Source organism: Cebus imitator, unplaced genomic scaffold (genome assembly GCF_001604975.1).
Source record: "Cebus imitator isolate Cc_AM_T3 unplaced genomic scaffold, Cebus_imitator-1.0 Scaffold329, whole genome shotgun sequence".
In the NCBI taxonomy this organism is placed as follows: domain Eukaryota; kingdom Metazoa; phylum Chordata; class Mammalia; order Primates; family Cebidae; genus Cebus; species Cebus imitator.
This window is the reverse complement of record NW_016107644.1, coordinates 2500933-2525077: the sequence shown is the minus strand read 5'-3', so window position 1 is coordinate 2525077 and position 24145 is coordinate 2500933. Positions and strand designations below refer to the sequence as shown.

At 53.8% G+C, this 24145-nt stretch overlaps 1 protein-coding gene across 8 annotated transcripts in view; it reads left to right on the top strand.

Moving 5' to 3' along the window:
• The window catches only part of BRD1 (bromodomain containing 1), a 43783-nt gene that overhangs the window by 7014 nt on the left and 12624 nt on the right, over nucleotides 1–24145 (top strand). For 2 of the 8 annotated variants that reach the window (XR_001818077.2, XR_005196378.1), the window contains exons 2-8: nucleotides 6972–7128; nucleotides 11545–11676; nucleotides 11945–12073; nucleotides 12587–12899; nucleotides 15847–16107; nucleotides 22290–22600; nucleotides 22683–22787. Coding sequence is in view for 5 of the 8 variants with exons in the window: in XM_017504857.2 (XP_017360346.1) it covers nucleotides 6972–7128; nucleotides 11545–11676; nucleotides 11945–12073; nucleotides 12587–12899; nucleotides 15847–16107; nucleotides 22290–22787 (1490 nt within the window). In the remaining 3 variants the exon portion in view is untranslated. Of the gene's footprint in view, nucleotides 1–6971; nucleotides 7129–11544; nucleotides 11677–11944; nucleotides 12074–12586; nucleotides 12900–15846; nucleotides 16108–22289; nucleotides 22788–24145 lie in introns of all 8 variants that reach the window. The other 6 variants (XR_005196377.1, XM_017504857.2, XM_017504858.2 and 3 more) reach the window with 5 other exon arrangements.

Below are 24145 nucleotides of genomic sequence, written 5' to 3'. Positions count from 1 at the left end.
GGTGATCTGCCTGCCTCAGCCTCCCACAGTGCTGGGATTACAGGTGTGAGCCACCGCTCCCAGCGTCTAAAGGGATTTGCATAGTTACCCAGAGCAGTCTTTTGAGTTTTCTCTTCGACACAGCTGCCTCTGGAGATCTCTATGTGAGGCATGTTTAGAGAAAGACTGAACCCTGGAATTGATACTCTTCCAAGAAGTCTTTTAGTCTTGTTGGTAAAGGCAGTCCTCAGAGGGCACCAGTCCCTTAGGTAGTGGTGGGCCTGTCGCGATGGTGCCTGGCGTGCAGGGCGCTGTGGTTGGATGGAGGCGAACAGAGCCGTCTGGGGCTCCCGGGGGTCTGCTCGTCCTAACCCATCACAGCACAGTTGTCCAGCAGACAGCTGCACCAGCTGATTGTTTGAGCTTGAACTTGACGTGTGTGACGGAGTTTGTCTGGATTTCCTGTCCTGGTATCTGGTAGGCTTGTTAGTTGATCCAGCTGATGTCCTAACAGCTGTTGTCAGCAGGTAGTCTGAATTTGAACTCTCTCCCATCCAGAAAGTTCTTCTGCTGCCTCTTTTAATTTCTTTTTGAATTCATGAACAGTCATGCACCCCCAGTGCCATCCTTTTGAGCTCCCCAAGGCCTCTGCCAGACAAATCGCCTCCAGGGAAGGCTCCTTGACCCAGCGTGCCATTGCCACTGGCTCTGCACCCCTTCTGAGCCATTCCTGGAGCTTGAGGCACTGTGAGCTCATGGGAAAGGGTTACCATGGCAAGGACAGGTGTGGCCGCCCAAGCTGGGGTCATAGAATGGCTTATGGACTTCCTGGAAGTCAGTGGGAACCCCCAAAATGAGTCCCAGTGGGATGTCTGAAATGGGGGCAGAAGAGGAGGGAACAGGGTCCACTAGTTCTCTCCCCGCAGGTCCTGGTGGATGGATAGCGAAGTCCCGGGCAGGTGTGGTCACGCACAGTTGGTGTGTGCTGGCTGCTAAGGGCCTTGGGTGGTGGGCCTCGGCCCCCACAGTCAGATAGTGCCTGTCTGCCATTCCCTGCAGGGTAGGCACCCAGGGCCAGACTTGGGAAGGCTGCCGGGACTTCTTTCCTACCCCGACTCGCTTCCCACACTGTTGGAGACCACTTGGCCCTAGTCTACTTTTCATTTTATAGAGACAGGGTCTCACAGTGTTGCCCAGGCTGATCTTGAATTCCTGGGCTCAAGCAATGATCCTGCCTAGGCAGGATCCCAAAGTGTTGGGATTACAGGCCTGAGCCACCTCGCCCAACCACAGCCGTAGTCTCTCATCTGTTCAATGCTGGAGGGTAGTATATTGACTCTGCAATAAAGATGTCACTATTCTGGAGCTTTCTCTGGGGTCACTGCTGGAAGGCGTTGTCTCCTTGGGGCACTTGCTGCAGCTCCGGGCCGCTGAGCTGCACAGCCGTCCTCAGAGGGTGTGGGTGGCTGTGTTCTGTCTTGGGGGTGTTGAGTCTGTGAGGACCCCAGCTGTCACCTAGTGGGAACCTGTGGAGGTTTTTTTTTTAAACTGAGCTGGGGTCTTGCTTTGTTGCCCAGGCTGGAGTGAAGTGGCTCATCACAGCTCACTGGAGCCTTGAACTCCTGGGCCGAAGTGGTCCTCAGCCTCCCAAAATACTAGGGATACAGGTATGAGTCACCACACCTGGCCCCCTCTGGCTTGTGTTTTTAAGTCTTTTTTTTCCTCCATGTTTCTGGGTGTTAATTTTGTTGTATCAGAGTTTGTATCTGGCATGGATTGGTGAAGCAGGAGATTCTGGCTTTTCTGGGGAAGCCCTGTGTGGACGCCAGGAGGGCAGTGCGGGTGCATGAGTTGGCTGCTGTGGGTGGACTGGGAGGGATGGCAGGGGCACTGATGTGTGGATGCCGGGAGTCTCGCTCTGTCACCCAGGTTGGAGTGCAGTAAGTGGTGCCATCTCCACTTGGGTCACTGCAGCCTCCACCTCCTGGGTTCAAGCAATTCTCCTGTCTCAGCCTCCTGAGTAGCTGGGACTGCAGGCACGCACCACCACGCACGGCTAATTTTTTTTGTAATTTTAGTAGAGATGGGGCTTCACCATGTTAGCCAGGATGGTCTTGAACGCCTGACTTTGTGATCTGTTGGCCTCAGCCTCCTGAAGGGCTGAGATTACAGGCCTGAGCCACCAGGACAGGCTGGAACTTCCTTGCTTTTTAAGGCTGAATGATCCTCTGTATGTAGAGAAGAACTTTTGCTTCCCCATTGATTGTATGTGGAGAGAAACTTTTGCTTACCTATTCATTCCTTGATGGGCACTTGGGTTGCTTCCGTGTCTTCCGTCTTGTGAATAATGCTGTGAAGAACATGGGTGATGAGGGTCTGAGTCCCTGTTTTCAGTTCCTTTGGGCGTATACCCAGAAGTGGGATTGCTGGATCAGATGGCATTTCCATTTTCAACATTTTGAGGCGCCATGGCACTGTTTTCCGCAGTGGCCGTGGGCCGTGCGCGACGGCTCTGCGTTTCCACCTCCTTGCCAACATTGTTTTCTTGTTAGTATTTTTTGATAGCCATTCTAATGAGTGTGAGGGTGACATCATAGTTTGGGTTTGCATTTCTGTAATTATTGATGTTGAGCATCTTTTCATGTGTTTAGTGAGCATTTGTACTTTTGAAGAATTGTCTATTTGAGTGTTTTGCCCAGTTTTGAATTGGGTTGTTTATTTTTTGTTGAGTTTGAGGAGTTTCTGGGTATTAATCTGTTACCAGATCTGTGGTTTGAAAATATTTGCTTCCATTCACTCTGCTGTGTGTCTTTTAATGCACACATTTTGACCTTCTTCAAGTCCAGTTTTTTCTTTTGTTCCCTGTACCCTTGATGTCTTATTTAAGAAATGATTTCCAAATCCAGTGTCATGAAGCTTTTGCCCTCTGTTTAGTGAGATTTATGGTTTTAGATCTTACGTTTAGGTCTTTGATTTTGAGTTAATTTTTGTGTGTGGAATGAGGCAAGGTCCAACCTGACGTTCTTTTGCATGGCCGTACACTTGTCTTGGCGCCATCTGCTGAAAAGATGGCCTTTTCCCCACTGAGTGGCCTTGGCATTCACAACTCACAGCTCACCACAAGACGCCCTGACTCTGACTCTGACTCTGGAGAAGATGGTGGCTTGTTGATGAGGTCAGAATCTTTTCTCACATCTCTTGGGTCAGAAGAATGAAAACAAAGAAAATCTTTTTTTTGTAAGACATAGGGCCGGCTGGGCATGGTGGCTCACGCCTATACTGCCAGCACTTGAGAGGCTGAGGTGGGTGAGGCCAGGAATTCAGCATGGACATGTCAGCAGTCTGTGCTGGGTACGGGAGGGCTTGCTTCAGGGCTCTCTGCTGTTCCCATGGTCTGTATGTCTGCCCTGTCATTAGCACCACGCTGTTTTCATGACTAGCTTTGTGGTAAGTTCTGAAGTCAGGAAGCGTGACTTTTCCAGCTTTGTTCTTTTTCAAGGTGGTTTTGGCTTTTCGGGATTCCTTGAGTTTCCATATGACTTTTAGGAGGATGGGTTTTCCTATTTCTGCAAAAGACGACATTGGTATTTTAATAGGAATTGCATTGAATCCGTGGATCACTTTGGGTGGTATTGACATCTTAACAATATTGGTCTTCCTATGCATATATTCCGTAGTGCATTTAGTGGACCCCATGGTAAACTATTTTATGTGTCAGTGTGTAGACTTGGCTTAACAAAAATCCAAGGAATGTTTGATGTTGGAACTCTGCTGACCTCCCATCGTTTCTGGGGTTCTTTTCCCTGGTGTGAGTTCTGACTTGTCTGCAATCCTCCCTGAAGTGGGCATTGTGCCTGCTGTGCCAGGCCCTCATCTCGCCCGCTGTGCCAGCATCTCAGTCCAGCCAGCCACCAGGAACCGCTTTCTGTAGTTGTCATATGTATGTCTTCGCTTAGTTTTCTCATCTGAGGTCTGTTTCCCCTTGACTCTTTGTCTGAGTCGAGGTAGGGGCTCATCATCTTAGCTGGGAAGCTGCTCTTCCTCACTCTAATTTTGGGTTTTTCAGCCTCTTACTCACATGAGCTCCCTCAGCCTCCCAAGTAGCTGGGACCACAGAGGCACACCCCTGCACCTGGTTTTAAGTATTTAAAGCACTTTCATCAAATCCTTTTGCTCACAATTTGTGGGCCGTTCACATTTCAGGAAGCCCTGACTCTAGAGAAGATGGTGGCTTGTTTATGAGGTCAGAATCTTTTCTCACATCTCATGGGTCAGAAGAATAAAAACAAACAGCATCTTTTTTTTTTTTTTTTTTTTTAAAGAGATAGGGCTGGCTGGGTGTGGTGGCTCAGGCCTGTAATCCCAGCACTTTGAGAGGCCAGGAGTTCGAGACCAGCCTGGCCAACATGGCGAAACCCCATCTCTACTAAAAATACAAAAATTAGCTGCTGGATGTGGTGGTGCACACCTGTAATCGCAGCCACTTGGGAGGCTAAGGCAAAAGAATCGCTTGAACCTGGGAGGCAGAGGTCATAGTGAGCCGAGATCAAGCCACTGTACTCCAGCCTGGGAGACAGTGAGAATCCATCTCAAAAAAAAAAAAAAAAAGAGGGCCCTGTTCTGTTGCCCAGGCTGGACTCACTGCCATCCCCAACCCCCAGGGATCCAGCAGATCCCTAAGGGATCCTCCTGCCTTAGGCTTGTGAGTAGCTGGGACTACAGGCACATTCCACTGTGCCTGGCTAATTAAAAACAATTTCATTTGTAGAGATAGGGGTCTGACCATCTTGCCCAGGCTGGTCTCAAACTTTCGGGCTCAAGTGATCCTCCTGCCTCGGCCTCTCAGAGTGCTGGGATTACAGGTGGGAGCCACTGTGCTGGACCTTATTCATTCTTTCTTTTTTTTTTTGAGACAGAGTCTTGTTCTGTTGCCCAGGCTGGAGTGCAGTGGCACGATCTTGGCTCATTGCAATCTCCATCTCCCGGGTTCAAGCGATTCTCTCCTGCCTCAGCCCCCCGAGTAGCTGGGACTGTAGGCGCCCTCCACTACACCTGGCTAATTTTTGTATTTTCAGTAGAGACAGGGTTTTACCATATTGGCCAGAATGGTCTCGATCTCTTGACCGCATGATCTGCCCGCTTTGGCCTCCCAAAGTGCTGGGATGACAGGCGTGAGCCACTGCACCCGGCGTGGCCTCTTTTCTTGATGAGTGTATTGCCAAACAGCATTTCTTTGGATCTTCAAATTGTTAAAAAGTACTTATGGCTATATTGCCGTAGTTGGTCATTAAAATACCCTGAGGGTGTACATGTATGTTGAGACATCTGCATTCCTGTAGGACTCACTGAGGCTGGGCCAGGTGGCTCATGCCTGTAATTCCAGCACTTTGGGAGGCTGAGGCAACAGATCACCTGAGGTCAGGAGTTTCAGACCAGCCTGGCCAGCATGGTAAAACCCAGCCTCTGCTGAAAATACAAAAATTAGCCTAGTGTGGCGGTGGGCACCTGTAGTCCCAGCTACTTGGGAGCCTGAGGCAGGAGAATCGCTTGCACCCCGGAGGTGGAGGTTTCAGTGAGCTGAGATCGAACCATTGCACTCCAGCCTGGGCGACAGAGTGAGACTTTGTCTCAAAGGAAAAAAAAGACTCACTGAACCAGAAGAGTTAAGCGTTGTGCTATTTACTGCACAGTTTGCCTCAGTCCAAAGTGACAAAAACAAACTGCTCCCGAAACAGCAGCCCATGAGGTGACCCGGTCCAGCCCAGCCCGGCCTGTAGAAGAGGAGCCTCCTGAGACTGCGATCAGAGCCCAGCGTCTCAGTGCACCTGCTGACAGCCTCCCCTACCTCTGGCTTTCTTCCATCGGCTGTCCTTGTCAGGGTTGTGTTTCAGGGCAGGCATGTGGTGTCCTGAGCATGCAGACTGCCCTTGGAGTGGTGGGCAGTTTTAGTCTGGGCTCCACATCTACATGCGAGCTGGTGGTAATGGGCAGATCTGGCAAAGTTCCCTGGTGGGTTCCATGTGAGGGAGGTACCTCACGATCAGTTCTGGGTCTGGTGGGTGTTCTGCAGGCCCCACACTTGCGCCAGGCCCGGCCAGAAGAGGTGGCGTTGTGAGAGGCACCTGAGGGTCTTGATGGCTCCTGGAGGGCTCCATGTGCCCCCAAGGGCAGCACTTGGCATTTCTTGGGAGACTTGAAGATGCCTGATGTCATTTTAGTGAGCGCAGTAAAACAGCACCCGTCAGTGGCTTACGTCTTGAGCTGTCTCCTATTGGAGGTGATGTGGGGGACCAGTGGCCACCTCTCCCGTGGCGTCCCAGTGGATGGGGGTGTTGAGGGTTTTGGGCCCACTGACATAGATGTGCTTGAAGTCGGCCTGTGTGCAGGTGGCGTCAAGTAGAAACATTGAAAACTGTTGAAGGCTTCGCTTAGCAAGTTTTCTTTTTGGTGTTTAATCTGATAAATGTTGTAGTCAATGAAAAATCTTTTTCATTTTTTTTGAGTCAAGAGTCTTACTCTTTAACCCAGGCTGGAGTGCAGTGGTGCAATTTCGGCTCACTGCAACTTCCGCCTCCCAGGTTTAAGTGATTCTCATGCCTCAGCCTCCCAAGTAGCTGGGATTACAGATGTGTACCACCATACCCAGCTAATTTTTTTTGCAGTTTTGGTAGAGACGGGATTTTGCTATGTTGGCCAGGCTGGTCTCAAACTCCTGGCCTTAAGTGACCCTCCCACCTCCACCTCCCAAAGTGCTGGGATTATAGGCATGAGCCACTGCACCCGACCTGAAAGTGGATGAATGCTTCAGATAGTTGGAGATCACGGACTTTGTTGTAGCAGCACTGGGGACAGTAGAAATGGCACCTGCCATGGCTCAGGGAGAACAAGTATGAACTCACAGTTTTATTAGCAGTAACACTGCCATTTCCAGCTTCTGTGATGAAACGTTTTGGCGCACTGCTTCAAAGGTAAACTCCGAGTGTCTGTTTTAGGTTAAATAGGATTGCGAATCAGGTGGCCATCCAGCGGAAGAAGCAGTTTGTGGAGCGAGCCCACAGCTACTGGCTGCTGAAGCGGCTGTCCAGGAACGGCGCCCCCCTGCTGCGGCGGCTCCAGTCCAGCCTGCAGTCTCAGCGAAGCTCACAGCAGGTACGTGGCTTGCGGCCCCTGCAGTCTCTCCACCTCTCTTGCCCTCGCCCTCCAGGAGAGGGCACTTGGTGCAGGCTGGATGTGGCGCTGGCCCCTGGGCCCAGGTTCCCCATTGGGAAGCCTCAGTTTCATTCAGCCCTGGAGCTGTAGGGGGAATTAGGTGTGCCCTGGGCTCTGGATCCACAACTGTGGGGGTGACTCTCATCCCTGCCTGCCGCTGGGTGTTTCTTCCATTTTCAGCTGTGCTCGCCATGCTCTTCCCCACCCTGCCTGCACACCTGCTGACAGGCAGTGGCCAGCTCTGGGGACTGGGGATGCCTAGGGTGTGTTACTGCTGTGGTGCATGGGCCTCCAGGCTAGGGACAGCAGGAGTGGGACCCAGTGAGCCCTGGGCCATGTGGGTGGGGTCTGTGTGCTGGGCCTGGAGTGTGGGTTTTGGAAATATGCAAGGAGTGATTTTAGGGCCTTGCCCTGAAGGCTAGCTGAGCTTGGACTGTGCTGGGGTGGGCAGGGCTCGAGAGAGCTGAGAGAGTGGGAGGGAAGACCGGTACTTCTCCTTTTAAAAGAACAAACCAAACTCTTACATTTGAGTGCTAGGTTTGAGTTATAGACTCAGCCGAGGTTGTGAAACAGTTCTGAAAACATGGGTTTGCAGAGTGAGACGCACAGGGGTACACTGAAAACACAAGCGGCCCTGCACGCGGCCCAGACGTGCGGTGGACGCCCTCTGCTCGCGCTGCCTAGTGAGGAGCTGCAGGGTTTTAGGAAGAGCTGGTCGATGGCCGGCATCCGGACTGAGAGCCTCATGGAATTTCCTCGTGGTGCTTTTGGCCGCCATCCCGGGCCCGAAGCGGAACACTCCTGCTTGCTGTGAGGTGGCGACTTGCTCATGGGAAGTCTGCAGGGTTCACGGTCGGGTCCCCATGCGGCAGCTGGGCTGTCTCCACCTGGCAGACTGTGCCTCTGCAGCATCGGCCCCGATCAGTCAACTACCTCGTGCTCCAGGGAACTCCGGAGTCTGGTGCTCTGGTCTGGCAGGTTGTGGTTTGGGGCTGTGATCTGGTGGTAGGGGTCCAAGGTTTTCTGATGGGGCCTTGGTGCTTCTCGCCTGTGGAGTGTTCTGGGCCTCCCATGCTGTCCACTCGGGTTGCCCTGCCGTGTGTCTGTCCAGGGGTCTTGGGGCTCCCCGGGCAGGTCTGTGAGCCAGCCCTTCTCCAAGTGAGATCCTCACATGGCCACAGAGCTGAGGCCTCAGTGAAGGTTTTTTGGCTGTTAAATGAATTAACTGCATCTTCTGTTCCGTGATGTGGTGTTGCTTTCCATCAATCCTCTGCCCTTACCTCGTGGCCCCTTGGGGGTTCCCTGGAGGAGAGCTTGGTGGGGAAGGGCGGCTCTAAGAAACAGGAAGCTGCCAAGCGTGGGAAGCTCTGTGCTCTAGGGGCTAGAGGTGTTGGTCTTGACCCCGCGATGTTGGGGCATGGAAGAGAGGCTTTGTTAGGAGGAAATTGAGGATTTGGATCTTGTGTCTCATCTTGGGGCTGGACAGGACTTCAGACAAGCCACCTAGGAGCTATGAAGGGCAGATTCCATGGAAAGTGGGTGCGGATGTGGCCAGATGGGGGAATGTCCAGCTGTGGGACTCATCACTTCTATTGTCAGGAGCTGGAACATGAGAGCCAGGATCCCTGCAGTGGCAGGACATGTGGGCCAGTGGGCAGGACCCACGGGGACCTGGGCAGCTGGGGGTGGCCTGGGGCGTGGTGGAGCCAGGCAAGGGAAGTGGGGGAGGGTTGCAGGAAGAGGTGACCGGCTGGAGCCTGGGAGCCCTGCCTCTGCTGCTGCACTGCTGCCTGTTGGGCCTCATGTCCCATTGTGTGTAGAATATGTTTGTAAGGAGAGAACATCCCCACAGCACAGCCAGAAGCATTTCTCCTGGCAGAGGGGGTGGCTTCCTGAAGGACATCGCGGAAGGAGCAGAAGGAGCTGGCTGGACTTGAGCCTCAGCACAGCAGTCGCATGGAGAGCCAGGAAACCTGCCTCTGTGTGGATGGGCTGTCAGGAGAGACTGTGCTCCCGCCTTCTCCTGGCCAGGGATGGCCATGGCTTGGTGTGGCTTCATGTTTTGAAGCTGTGGAAATACCTGATGTGTTTGATTCCCGTGTGTCTCTGTGCGCCTGTCCCAGCCTGGCCCTGGGAGAGGACTTTGTGGTGGGGGCGGGTGGATGAACTAGCCTGGGTCTCTGAGAGGCCAGCAGGTGGCGAGGCTGCCGCCGCCACGGCCGGTCTGTGCTGGCTGTGCACTCAGGGCTGTGGGTTTCATGCTGGTGTGTGTGGCAGCTGCTGAAGGCCGAAGGGAGCACGAGGGCAGTTTGTACGTATGATGGTGGCAGCGCTGTGGCTCCTGCTCCCGTGGCCCATCCTTCCTGTCCTGGGAGCACATCCTCTAGCTTTCCGAGTGTCTGTCCTAGGGCAGGCTGGGCGCTGCTGGCCACGTTGTCCCTGCCGTCCTGCGTGCGCGGCCTCTGCCAGTCCCACGCACCTGCTGGTGTGGTTGGGCTCAGTGGCAGGAGCCATGCGCTGTTGCCAGGAGGCCTGGGGCCGGTGAGGCTGAGACCCGCCTCATCCCACAAAGGAGCTGGCCTGTGCCTCCCTGCAGAGGGGATTTCGACCTGACGCAGCTGGTCCTCACTGCCCCCCAGCCCTGCCCTTTGTCTCCCTCATGTGTCTAGAGTGGACCCAGAGGCTCTTGGCGCTTCTTGCTGGCAGTGGGGATGCCTGAGTTCTTCTCCTTCACTTCTGTCCTACCTCATGGAGCCTTCCGATGTTGATTTTTACGTGGGAAATACCGACCACTTCAGAGCTGAGTAAGGAACCTTGGTCCCTCTGAGCGGATGAGGCTATGTGTGTCCTGGGACCTTTGCTGGCCAAGTCGTTGCATGCAGGAGGCCAGTCAGGCTCAGGGCCCAGGTGCCGCTGGAGGCCCCTGCCTTCCGGTGGCGTTTCTTATTAAACCAGGCTGCGGAGCAGTTAGTAAATTTGCTTAGCAGCCAGTGTGTGACACAGGGCTTGCTGGTGATTAGATTTCTCCCGCTTCATAATAGATGCCCAGGCCAAATGTCCTTGTGGCCGAAGTGTTTGGATGTGTCGGTTGCAAGCTGAGGGACAGGCGGTATTCAGAGGCTCCAGGGAGCTAGGTTTTCGGAGCCCGGTTTTCTGGTCTTTGCTTGAGTTGATGTGGACCTTGTTACTGTTAGCCTTGACTTCATGCCTGAGGGCGTTCAGCAACACTGGAAAACCCAGAGAGCCTCACTGTGGGGGATGCCAGCTCCGCTCCCCCTTGCCGTGAAGAGGCCTGGCCTCCCTCCTTGAGCCTCCCTTTGCAAGCACTTTGGAGTCCGGGGTCCTTGCATCTTGTAGTCCACCAATCTTTGCCTTCACACCCTCAGTCTTTTAAAAAACTGTGATGGCACCCTGAGGTGGGTGGGTGGGAACCTGGGGACAGAGGTGTGGGGGGAGAGGAGGGTCTCAGGGCTAGCTTGTGCCTGAAACTGATGGCCACGGCTGGCCTGAGGCTGTCGGGGCACGTGTGTCCTGCAGCTGTGGAGGACGATAGGCATTGGGGCCTGCTCAGGCCCACTCACTTGTTACTTCCTCTCCGCTTTGAGGTAGGGTCAGGGTGCCCTGGCACTGTGACGAGCAGGCCCCATGTGGCCAGGCCTGGGGACACAGTGAGGACAGGGCTGAGGGCAGACCCAGGCAGGCAGCCTCCTTTCCTGCGCCCGCCTATGTCGTGGCTCCTGTTTTCTTCCGATCACCCTGGCGTGGATGTGGGCCGGGGGTGAGGCTGGCAGCCTGTGCTGTCTGGCACACCCTTCTGTCCGCTGAGAAAGGAGCAGGTGCTGTCGATGGTGGGGACGGCTGTTGGGGGACGTGTGTAGGATGGAGGCACTGTGCAGAGCAGGGCAGGAGGTCGGCCGTGTACCAGGCCCCCGTCACGCTCCGTCCAAGGCAGGATGGGCCCAGCATGTTGTTTTCTGTTCACCTGTTTTCTTCCTAGCTGCTCCCTCCGTTCCCAGCTGTCCTGGAGGTGAGTCCTTCAGGGCCCCCTGTTCTATCCTGGCCCCACCTCTGTGGGCCTTTCTGGTTCTGGGAAAGCCCCTTCCTGCCAGTGTGTGGAGACCTCTGTCCTCTGGAGGGCAGAACCTGTGCCCTGGAGCCAGCTCCCTGCTCACCGTGGCCCCTCTGTCCTAGTGCTGTCTCGGGGGCTCTCTAGTGAGGGTGGGTCTGTGTTGTCCTCCCCAGGATGGGCCTGCAGGACCCGTGCTGTGGATGCCCGGGTCTTACCTGCGCGGCATCTGAGGCCTTTTGCAGGAGGAGCCTCTGGGTTTGACTGACGGAAGCGTTCACTGTTCTCAGAGAGAAAACGACGAGGAGGTGAAGGCTGCCAAACAGAAGCTGAAGTACTGGCAGCGGCTGCGGCACGACCTGGAGCGAGCCCGCCTGCTGATCGAGCTGCTGCGCAAGCGGGAGAAGCTCAAGCGTGAGCAGGTGGGGCCCGGCCCGTCCGCGTGTGGTGCGCCGCCGGCCGTGTGGGGTGGGCGATGCTGGCAGCTGCTGCAGAGGGTGGGCTGCACCCTGCAGGTTCTGGCCCATGGCAGCGCCTCGCTCAGCCCAGGTCGGGGCCTAAGTGGAGGCTGCATTGACCTGTTCCATGACCGAAGTCAGGGGGCCTGTGGGAGCTGCTTGCAGCTGTGGGGCGCGTGGTGGTCTGAGTCTGTGGGGCTCCCTAAAGCTGAGGCTCTGCTGGGCCCCCCAGGTGAAGGTGGAGCAGGTGGCCATGGAGCTGCGGCTGACCCCGCTCACGGTGCTGCTGCGCTCGGTGCTGGACCAGCTGCAGGACAAGGACCCCGCCAGGATCTTCGCACAGCCCGTGAGTCTGAAGGAGGTGGGTGTCTGCGGCGCTTGTGTGTCCCGTGGCACGTGGGACTGTGGATTTGTGCTGCTGTGTGACTGGCAAACGTGTGACCGGCTAGCGTATGCCCCTCATGTTCTTGATTCTTGTTTTATTTAACTTATGCTTTGCTTTTTTATTTTTTCACCTGCAAAAAAATACACAAAGATATTTTTAAATTTTAAAAGTGGTGCATTTCACTGTAAAATATTGGTAGTGCGGTGGGTGAGAGGCCCCATGCAGACAGTCCCCTGAGCTGTGGTGGCACCCAGCCGGCACCCTCCCGTGCACTGTAACTAAAGGAGCTGGGACAGGACGGTCCCTGCAGGACTTGGGTCTTGTGTCTGTACCATGAGCATGTGTGTGCGTGGCTGTCAGATAGGTTGGGTTTGTGGGTTATAATAATAAATAATAAGTACAGAATAATTTAATATAGAATAATAAATACAGAATAAACTAACAGCCTGTTTTAGTTTGTAAATGATTCTTTTTCCTCCCTAAAATTAGGTGCCAGATTATTTGGATCACATTAAACATCCCATGGACTTTGCCACAATGAGGAAACGGTTAGAAGCTCAAGGGTATAAAAACCTCCATGAGTTTGAGGAGGATTTTGATCTCATTATAGATAACTGCATGAAGTACAATGCCAGGGACACCGTGTTCTATAGAGCCGCGGTGAGGCTGCGCGATCAGGGAGGTGTTGTTCTGAGGCAGGCCCGGCGTGAGGTGGACAGCATCGGCTTGGAAGAGGCCTCGGGGATGCACCTGCCTGAGCGGCCCGCTGCGGTGTCCCGGCGGCCTTTCTCCTGGGAAGACGGTAAGAACTGGCGCCGTGTCCGGAGGAGCTGGAAGTCGCTCTTCCTAGCAGACTGTCCCTGCCTTGTGTTGCCAGCTCCGCATCAGCATGGCCCAGGAGGAGTAGTGTGCAGCCACGTACATCATTTACATTTTCCAGTAGGCTCACTGAAAAAATGGAAAAGCAGGTGGAATTTATTTTAGTAAATGGAAGAATTGGTTTCCACATGGAGTCAGTGTGAACATCACTGAGGATATAGAAGCTTTTCACTCTTTTTGCCATCTGATGTGTATTTTATACCCAGCACCTCTTACTTCAGACCGGCTGTGTTTTGGGTGTCCACCAAGAGGACCCCTGTGGCTGTGGCTCCCTGTGGCTCGGCCTCAGCGATGCACATCCAGAAAGCAGCTTAGTTGCGGGTGTGCATCCAGAGTAGGCCTCAGGCAGCTTACGAGGGTGGCGTGGAGCCGGAGGAACTCTGGCTTTGCCTCCGACCCTTTGGCTTCGTGGTTTGCGCGTGTTGCAGAAACGGCTCTGGGAGCATGTCTGTGGCCCACCTGACTCCAGCCTGGGCATGCGCTGCAGCCGTGAGCAGTCACCTGCACCGTTCTCTAGACTGGTCCTTGGGAACCAGGGCTGTCCCCGGCACCCTGCCCGTCACACCTCCGGGATTGTCTGCTAAAGGGTGTGTCCTGCCCAGAGGGGTCGCTGGAGCACCTCAGAGCTTCAGCTCTGAACCACAAACAGCAGAAGTCACAGAGTGTTTGGCTCATTTATCTGAAGGTCCCGTATCCCTGGTTTCTTGGCCTGCGCTTTCTCCAGATGAGTCACTGACCCGCAGCAGGTCGGTTCCTCTGTGGCGAGGCCTGGCCCTCTTCCTCTCCTCCACGTTCCCGCCATCGTAGAGTTCAGCCAAGCTGGACCATCATCACCTTGCCCTCTGTTCCCCTCATGGCAGTAGCACTGGGCTCCCTGCTTCCCATGGGGTTGGAGATGGGCTGTACTCTCCTTTGAAGAATGGGAATAGGGGCAGGTACGGTGGCTCACCCAAGGTGGGTGGATCACTTAAGGTTGGGAGATCGAGACCAGCCTGGCCAACATGGGGAAACCCCGTTTCTACTACAAATACAAACAATTAGCCAGGCGTGGTGGCGCATGTCTGTAATCCCAGGTACTTGGGAGGCTGAGGCAGGAGAATCACTTGAACCCGGGAGGTGGAGGCTGCAGTGAGCAGAAATTGTGCCACTGCACTCCAGCCTGGGTGACAGAGTGACACCCTGTCTCCAAGATGAAAGAAAAAAGAATGGGAATATATTTTTATTTTTTGTCTCCAGTTTTCTGATTTTAAGAATAACACGTTTTTCTTGGAGAAATTTGGAAAATACGAGCTTGGTGAACCTCTCCCCGAAGCTGTGCTCTCCAGGCCTGTCAGATCAGCTCTCCTTTTCCAAAACATTCCCTTGGGGATCTGAGAGGAGCTGGGGCTGAGCCGCCTCAGAGTGAGCCCAGGGCTCCACGGGCTCATGCCTGTTTTGGAATGTCCTTCTCTAGCCTCTGGTGACTGTGGGAAAGCTTCCCTCACCCTCCCCAGTCTTCACTCCCTTGGGCACCTTGCCTGCATCAGCTCTCAGATGCCCACCTGGTGCCTGGCGCTGGTTGCAGGCCCTTAAAATCAGGAAGATGCATCACATCTGGGCTCCCTGTCACCTGAGCAGCCTGGAGCGTCCTTTGCCCAGAGGGCTCTGCTCCTGTGCTTGCCTGTATGGTGCTCCCCCTCCCATGGTGCTCCCAAGGGAGCGGGTGTGGAGGCCTCTGAGTGTTGGTGCCTTTCAGATCATGTTCATTAAGTGAATTTCTGCATGTGGGGTTTCTTGTTGAGAAATTTAAGGATGAGAAATGCTAGTTTCTTTCTCAGTATCTGGGAGTGCACAGCTGAGCCATTGGCCATGGTGTGCCTTGAGGGTGCACCTGCTGCTCTTGTCTGACGCCTCCCATTGCCTGGAGGCCGTGGGTCTCTGTTTAAAAAGAAGCAGAGGTTTCAAGGCTTTCTTCTTGGGGTTTCAAAGGATGTGATGTTTTTGTATGAACATTTTTGAATATTATTTATGACATTTGTTCAGAATGATGTTATGGATACAAGTCTTGATGGAGACTATTTTGATTTCGGTGTTTTCTCTCTACTATTGCTTTATTTATTCAGTCAAAAAGATGCTTTCAGTAAAACACCTGTTTCTAGACAAAGAATTCATGTGTTTTTGGACAGCCTTACTTTGTTTTCTGTCTTCTTTCTTCCTCTCGCTCTGGTTTTACCTTCAGATAGCTCTGAGGAGCAGTTTCTTTTCTTGGCCATCTTATTTAAGGTAATTTGTGCTTTATAAATTTTGGTGTTTCTGAAAGTGACGTTTCTAGGGACTTTGTAGTAAATATGCCTGAAATTTGGAATGATCTGTGAATTTTACAACCCATTTAATCAAACCACACAATGATCAACGTCTGAAGACTTCAGCTAAGACGCCACTCAGGATGTGCAGTGGCCCTCAGTCAGTTACATTTGCCAGTCGTCACCTCTGTCTGCAGAATCAGCGCAGGTTCCACCACGTTGTGCTTGGTTGGTGGAGCATGCACCTCTCTCTGGGGTCCATGTGCTGTGCCTGGGCTCAGGCAATCGGGCCGTCTGCCCAGGGGGAATGTCAGTGAGTGGGTCCTGGTCCAGGAGAGGTTGCAATGTTACCTGGACGTGGCCCCTTCTGTGGCAACATGTTGTGGGACTAGAAATTCTCCGTCAGAAGCATCCTGGCGTGTTCTGTGGCAGCAGTGCCATCGTGGGTTCAGAGCACAGGGGAGGGCCTTGTTGCCAACAGCCACTCTTGGGGCCTTGGCCGAAGGTTATTTGAGAGATGGGACCGGTGATATATTCCCAGAAGGTGTGTGAGATCTGGTGACTGACAGCATGTGTCCTTTGGTTCAGTGGACAGGTTGCTGGACCCCGCCAACAGAGCCCACCTGGGCCTGGAGGAGCAGCTGAGAGAGCTGCTGGACACGCTCGACCTCACCTGTGCCATGAAGTCCAGCGGCTCCCGGAGCAAGCGGGCAAAGCTGCTCAAAAAGGAAATTGCCCTTCTCCGGAACAAGCTGAGCCAGCAGCACAGCCAGCCCCCGCCCGCGGGGCCAGGCTCTGAGGGCCTCGAGGAGGACGGAGCTCCGCTGGGGCTGGAGGCGGGCGAGGAAGGTAAGCCATGGTGAGGGCTGCCCCGCTTTCTTGCCGTCAGGCCCGGGCACAGGCCCGGGCAGAGGCCCAGGCAGCAGCGTTGGCGTGACAGAGGCTCGGGTTTGTGCCAGTTCCACAAAATTCATAAAACCTTGAACGCTTGATATTTCCACGGGGTGGTGATTTCGTTTTTATTTTTTAGTTTTGAGACAGAGTCTTGCTCTGTTGCCAGGCTGGAGTGCAGTAGTGTGATCTTAGCTCACTGCAGCCTCTGCCTCCTGGGTTTAAGTGACTCCCCTGCCTCCGCCTCCCAAAGTAGCTGGGATTACAGGCATGTGCCACCACGCCCAGCTAATTTTTTGTTTTAGTAGAGATGGGGTTTCACCATGTTGACCAGGATGGTCTTGATCTCCTGACCTTGTGATCTGCCCGCCTCGGCCTCCCAAAGTGCTGGGATTACAGGCGTGAGCCACCTCGAACAGCTGTTTCCTTCTCAAGAGACTTTATAATTTGTGCCGTCTGTTTTTTCACATAAATTAGTTGATAAAATTTAAGGCACAGAAGAAAATTTTTCTCTTAACTCGGGCCTGAACAACTATTTGGAAAGAATGGTTTAGATCTTATACTATGTTGAAAAGTGAGGGTAGCTTGAATGAAAGGGTAAGAAATGTTTTTGTTGTGTTTTGTAAATTGATGGAGAGCCATTTAATTATGCGCTAGGTCATCAACAGCAGCATTTTGAAAGGGCTGTTTTAGATTATCATCACTGAAACGCTCCTCCCTGATTTTGTGAAGGGTGGGACAGTAACTCAGGGCCATGCAGAGGCCTCGTCTGCCCTGAGGGTACCAGGCCAGCTCCTTTGCAGCAGTTGGGAGGTGGCAGCCTGCTGTGAACGTCTGGGGAAAGGTCCAGGCAGCAAAGATGTTTTTATGACTGGGAATGCCGTCTGTCCAGTAGGAGAACTGGCAAAACCCAGGGCAAATGCAGGCTTGGGTGGGGAGGAGGGAGCTTTCAAGCGATGGTTTGTGTACATCTAGGTTGGCAGGGTGAGGAGGTAGAACTGGCATGTCTCATATTTGGTGAAAGTGGAATTTTGAAATGAAATTGGTTTTGGAGACGTTGGTAGTAAGTCACTGCCATTGCGTTTTGCCCCGTTGCTGTAGCCGCCCTTGACATACTTTGGTTACGTAGAGCAGACAGTAGGGTCAGACCCTCTCGCCACAGTGTTAGCGGCTGGTTCGTGGCCTTCCTGCCTTTCCCCTGCACATCCAAGTAGGAACAGCAAACAATTGAAGTAAGACAGAATTGTTCTACAGTTTTCTTTCTTTCTTTTTCTGAAACAAAGACGTTAATCTCTTATGACGTCTGTGCTGAGTGACGCAGTGTCTTCACGTTGGATGCCACACAGGTCAGCGGGGCCCCATGGTCTTAGGGCCCTTTTCATCCCCTGAGCTTCATGTGGCTCCCCGTCTGCAGAGCTTTGCCCCTTCCGTCCTGGTTTGCATTGGGCAGCTTGGATGAGAGCCACTGAGCTTTTCTTTCTCTTAGAAGCTTACTCCCGTGCACACAGCTGAGAATTTCTTAGGCATCCTGGTCCTCATTCTGTGCCTGTTTTTCTTTCTGTTTTAGGGTTCTTCTGTTTCGTTCACTACAGTGTAGTACCCAGACTCTCGAATGTCTCTTTGGGGGCTGGTGTCCGTTACTTTAGGTCCATAGAATAAAGTCTTTTCTGTCGCAAGGTGAGCGCTCGCTTTTCTGTTCTCTCAAAGGCTGTTAGTGTTAGCACATGATCCCTCCTCTGCTTTGGGGGCCTCGTGTTTTTTCAGGGGAACGTTTGCCCATAGGACCCTCTGGCAGCCACACCTGTCCGGGCCCTGGGCTGCTCCACTGCTGAGGAGTCCAGGCTGGTGCCGTTGCCTGGTCCCGTGGCCTTTGCTTTCATGCAGCCCACTGAGGCGTCCGCTGGCCGTGTGGGCCTCCCTCTGGGTGGGCTGCCCCTCCGTCCTTGTCTTCTGTGCCCTGAGGACTGAGTCTCATGACAACCTCATGGAAGTTGCCAGTCGGTGCACTCACAGTTCTCAGAATAGCTTCTGGTGCTTCCCTTCCCACGCGGTTGTACCATTTCCACTGTGGAGCAGTACATCACCTTTTTGGTTTTTTATTAGTGGCTTCCTCCGCTGCCACTGGGTCGCACAGCTGAGGACCCTGCACAGTTGGAGCTTCTTGGCCCTCCCCAGCGGTGAGAATGGATCCTCACACCCCCCAGTGCTTAGCAGGAGCCCTTAGAGACCATTTTTGTTGCTTTCTAGGTCTGGGGTAATTTTATTTTTTTTTCTGGTGTAAAGAAAACACATACAATGTGACTGAGACACAGGTGGCCTGGAATCACCTGTTACACCCGGTGTCTACGGTGATGAAATTCATGAAAAGAGCATTTCCTGGGAGCTGATGGGAGAGGCGGGTGGCCAAGAGCAAGCAGCCTGAAAGTCCACTTCAAGGCGAGGCATGGCGCGGTGGGTGGGGTCCTGCTCCTCAGAGAAGATGGAGGTGTCTGGGGGAGCTGAGCGCCAGACTGGAACGGGGCAGTCACACAGATGGAGGGAAGACGGCCAAAAGCATGCTCGTTAGTTGGTATAGAAACGTGAACTCATGATACTTGGAATAGGACGAAAACCAAGAATCAGATATTTAAACATCCGGCATGTTCTAATCACTAAAGCCTCTCCGTCATTTTTCTTAGATATATCCACAATATTTTCGTACCTGAAAAAGATAGTAATTCCTCACTGGCAAATATGCAGTCTCACTTAAATCGTAGTTTAATAATACATATGTAACGTTTATATTGCCTCCGTTTGAAGCCGCTTGGACAAGGCTGTAGCCGTTGGGTGCCAGGCCTCTGAGACTCTCGTGTCTGAAGGAGGGAGACGCCTCCTGGGCTGCGAGGTTGACCCTGTTCTGTCCCCTTGCACAGGCCCTCCTGCAGGCTCCGCTGTGGCCGTGACTCAGTATGCTGGGTGCAGAGGTTCGGGCTGTTGCTGTGAGCCGGCCCTGCCAGGGCTGACTTCCCAGGGCTGCATGTCAGCTGGGTGGAGGCCACGCCACAGCTGGGATTTGAGTGTCTGATGAGCCTGGGGGACGGACCTGCAGCTCGCAGGGGCTGGTCACCCTGGCTCAGGTGGGTATCTGCTGACACAGTGAGGCAGGGCAGTGCAGGTGGCTGGCTGTGGGAGGAGCATTTTAAGTCCTATGGATTTCCGGTCATGGTAATGCCCTTGCCAGAGGCTCCAGGCGTCCCCTTTAGTCCAGGGCAGCTGTGGGCCTTGATATGCACACTTGGAGACCCTCCTGCTGCGCACGGGTGCTGAGCGTGTCCCTCAGGGTAGAAGGTGCAGTGTTTGCGGCTTTGTCCCTTCAGGATTGCCAAGGATGGAGGCTTGAGGCAGGGTCGGTGGAGGGACAGCATGGTTTGTGCTTTTGAGCTAATGTCTGCATGTGTTACGCTGTGATTTTCCAAAGCGTCCTGTGGCTTTGATACAGAAGCCTTTGATTGACAGGGTGGGTGGCCAGGTGGGCAAAGTATTGCAGAATTGCTCTTGCAGACATAACTAGGTTTTTGAGGTTCTTAGAGTAGCTGATCTAGATTAGATAGCCATTTTGCTGTTTAGAATATGGACAAGTTCCAGGGACTGGAATTGTAGGGTCCTGATACATTGACAGGGTCTGTGAGTCTTATGCCAGTGGTACTGGGCGTGTTCTGAGGTTTTCTCACAGGCAGTTAAGTGACAGCCCGAGATGGCGATCATCCAGCGAGCTTTCAGAGTTTTCACTCTTGTATGTTAACTTCCAGTCAGATTTCCACTCGAGGGATGGGTTGGGCTTGCCTGTTCTGCCAGTGGAGCCTGGGGGTTTAGGGCCTGTTTTTTTCTCATTTTATGGATGAGGAAACTAAGGCACCAACTGGTCCAGGGGCCTGTGGGGCCCAGCTGGAGGAGGTGGCGGTGCATCCAGCCATCAGCAGCCTCTGTTCCTGGCCATGGCCTCCTCTGTGTCTCTGGTCAGTGCCGCGGGAGCATATCCTATACCCCGTGCTGGCGGCTGGAGCCTGGCCCGCACGTGGAGCAGCCGCAGTGAGGACAGGGTGGCGCGTGCATGACGGACGCAGGGCCATGGGGGCCCGCTTTGGGATAGGCCACGGGATGGTGAGGGCCCTGCAGCGTGGAGATGGTTATGCATCCCACACGGGGCACCCTAGCTGGGCTGAGAGCTGGAGGTGACGGGGTGTGGACCATGGTGGGGGAGGGCCCGCTGCAAGGCAGGGACGTCTGCACGTCGTGGGGATGCTGCCAGCCAGGAGTGGTGGTTCTGATGGTTGCGCCAGAAGCAGGAGATGGGGGTCTACGGTGCCCCTTAGATAGCTGTGGAGGCGCTGTGGGCTGGAGACGGGGGAGATGGGGGTCCCTCAGAGGTGCTGGGAGGAGGCTCCTTCAGGCTCCATCTGCTGGCCTGGTGCTGTTGCACCCACAGAGGCCAAGACTGGGGTTGACCACTGGTGTTGGCTGCTCGCAGCGAGCAGTTGAATGTCATGATCAGGGCGAGGACCGAGGGGGAGGACGGGAGGTGGAAGAGGAGGCAGGAAGTGAGGTGAGGCGCCAGGCCCTGTGCCCCCAGACACCAGCTGCACCAGGACCGCCAGATAGCAGCCACACCAGGACGCACAGGCTCAGTGCCGAAGCCCCTCCTGCTGCTGCACAGGCACCAGGGACACTGGAGCAGCGCATGCTCATGAGCAGGAAACCCCTCCACAGCCTTTCTCTGTATGGCTCAGTCCCCTCGGCCAGCGTTCCTAGTTTTACGGTCATTTTTTCAAGTCCGTTGGCCACATTGACAGGAAGCGGGGAGTTTTGGGCCCCTGCCTTGGGCCCCAGCATTCCCAAGGCTGTGCTCCCGGCCACACGGGAGGCTTTCCCCCTGTGTTTGAATCGGCTATGAGGTGCTCTAGGGCACTGGGTGTGTTTGGAATCAGAGGCACCTAGCAGCCGAAAGCACTGCTGCCCGCAGTCATGGGCCCGGTCGTGGGGAAAACTTTTTTCTACCAGTCTCAAAACTTTGCTCTGAGTCTTGTTAAGTTGTGTAGCTTTTTATTTTCAAAGGGACTTTTTGGATTATGGTATTAACCATACATACTTTAGATGGTTTTAGGAAAGTTTGCATAAATGAACTGAAAACTGTACCCAGTGATGATGTATGCTAAGGATTAAAGTGTTGCTTTTGGTTTTATGTCACGCTTCCTGTTGTCAGCACCGGTACCGCTTGGAAAGAAGCCTCAGTGGCTGGGCCTGGTGCGGCATCGCCTCGCCCTGCCCCGGCATCGCCTCGCCCTGCCCCGTCAGCCTTGTGCCGGAGCCTGTCTGGGCCCCGGGACTCGGGGCACTGCGCAGAGCGCCTCAGACCAGCCCCAGGCCGTCCGCCGACCCTGGTGCCATATCATTTCAGACTTCTTGCTTTTATAATTTCAAAAAGACTTTAAAAAGAGGTTAAAGTAGCCTTTTTCCAAAGGCTTTTTATTTTTAAAAGTCAGATTTTTTTTTTTTTTTTTTAAAGCTCCCATCACAGTATTTGGGAACACGGCACGGACTTCCGTGTGCTGAGGTGAGTGGGGATTTTTTTCCCTGCTTTTCTTGAGAGTCATTCATAGTCACTCACGACTCCGTTTTTTGGTTTGTTTTTTGCATTTTTGACTTGGAAGACCTTGACCAGAGATGAGATTTAATGTCTGTTTCCTTTTACTTGCTAACCTTGTGGCCAGTAGAGCTCTGTGGGAATGCCACGTTCAGGCCCCTTTAGTTATGTGAGAGCCTTTTCCTCCTCAAGGTAAGTGAATTGTTGATTGCAGAAACTGTCGTGAACCCGAATGATGTGTTTACTGTGGGCGCGTGTGCAATAATCTTTCACAGTTGTTTTCAGAGAGTCAGTGTGCACCTGGGCACTGCACCGGGGCCGCAGCCTTTGGCGTTAGGGAAGCACACGCAGTGTGGCCTGAGCCCACGGGCCCACGGGCCCACGCTGCGCAGACAGCACGGGCGATGCGTTATTTCCTTAACTGCATTAGTGTTTGGTGGACTTCACATTTATAGTAAGTTTTATAATAGATTTTATAATCTTCAGTTTTCAAAAATCACTTTATTTATAATTTTTTCAGGAGATAAATCTCCCCCTAAACTTGAACCATCAGATGCATTACCTCTTCCTTCAAACTCGGAGACTAATTCAGAACCACCAACCCTCAAACCAGTAGAACTCAACCCAGAGCAGAGTAAACTTTTCAAAAGAGTCACATTTGATAATGAATCACATAGCACTTGCACTCAGAGCGCACTGGTAAGCGGACGCCCTCCAGAGCCCACCCGCGCCAGTAGTGGCGATGTGCCGGCGGCGGCGGCCTCCGCGGTGGCGGAGCCAGCAAGCGATGTAAACAGACGCACTTCTGTTCTCTTCTGCAAATCGAAAAGTGTAAGCCCCCCAAAGTCTGCCAAGAACACTGAAACCCAGCCAACTTCTCCTCAGCTAGGGACCAAAACCTTTTTGTCTGTAGTCCTTCCGAGGTTGGAGACTCTTCTGCAGCCAAGGAAAAGGTCGCGGAGCACATGTGGAGACTCCGAGGTGGAGGAGGAGTCCCCGGGAAAGCGCCTGGACGCAGGTAAATGCCGTGGGCGGCCCTGAGAGGCCCCTTGCCGACCGGTGCCGGGAGCACCCGTCCTCCAGGATCCTTGATGTGACGCGGGGGTTGCTGAGCTTGTTTTTGCAGCGTTCTCTTTATTTCCAGAGAAGACAACAGTGCAGTTTTTTTCTTTCAGAAGCCTTGAATTGCGGGTCTGAGGCCAGCGCCCTCATGGGGGGCCTGTTTGCCATGAGAGGTTGTGCAGCGTTGCTGGGCTGCCCTGGGTTGGGGGGTCCATAGTCCTGGGTCCTCTCTTCTGCCACGTACTTCCTCTGATTTTTTTTTTTTTTTAAAGAGACAGGGTCTTGCCCTGTCACCCAGGCTGAAGTGAGTGGCTCACTGCAGCCTCCAACTCCTGGGCTCAAGTGATCCTCCTGCCTCAACCTCCTGTGTAGCAGGGACTGCAGGTGTACACCACCATGCCTGGCTAATTTTAAAAGTTTTGGTAGAGATGGGGTCTCCTTATGTTGTCCCGGCTGGCTTTGAACTCATCACCTGTGACTCCCGAAGTGTTGGGATTAGATGCGTGAGCCACTGCACCTGGCCCCTTCTGATATTTAAAAAAGTAGAGAGAATGACTTCAGGTGTAGTTTTAGTTGGTCATCTTGGCTTTGCTGTGCACATCTGGGTAAGCTGGTGAGTGTGTGCTCCCGGCACATGTGGGAGCTCCACTCTGCAGCCCTCACTCAGGTCCTGCTGCCCCGCAGACCTCGGACCTCGGGGTTGACCCAGGCCCTTCCCTGGGCCTCTGAGAGGATCGGCGCTCATGGTAAATGCAGCACTTTGCATTTGATGTGCAGCCCTGCTGGCCACACATGGATGCGGCGTTAGGGCCTCCGACAGAGCGTGCGGTGCTTCTCATCTCTTGCTGTACTTTTGTAACCGCGCTCTGTGGAATTCCCCGGCGAGGGCGTTCCCGCATGTGTGCTGTGCCCCTCAGAGGAAGCCGAGGAGGGTTTCATGTCCTTGAAAGAGGAGTGACTGTCTTGGGTTTGCTGGTTGAGAACTGGCTGTGCTCTGGGAGGTGCCAGGGCAGCTCGCCATTGTCGCCTTTCCGGAAGCGTGTTTGGAGCCTGTCTGTCCTTGTGGTTTTTGTCCCGACTCAAGGTTCGGTTCCCGTGCGATACACATAAGGAGAAGCACATTTTCTTTTGGCGGTGCTGGTGTGCGGTGGTTTCTCATGCACTTTGGCGGTGAGAGTGTGGGGCAGGCGGCGAGTGAGTCCTGTGTCGTGGAGGCTTGTGGGCCAGGCCCAAAACGGAAGGCTGTGGTGGGCGAGGCCCGCCAGGCCCCTGCCTTCTCCCTCTGCCAGGCCCCTCCCTCCTCCGCCTCCCTCC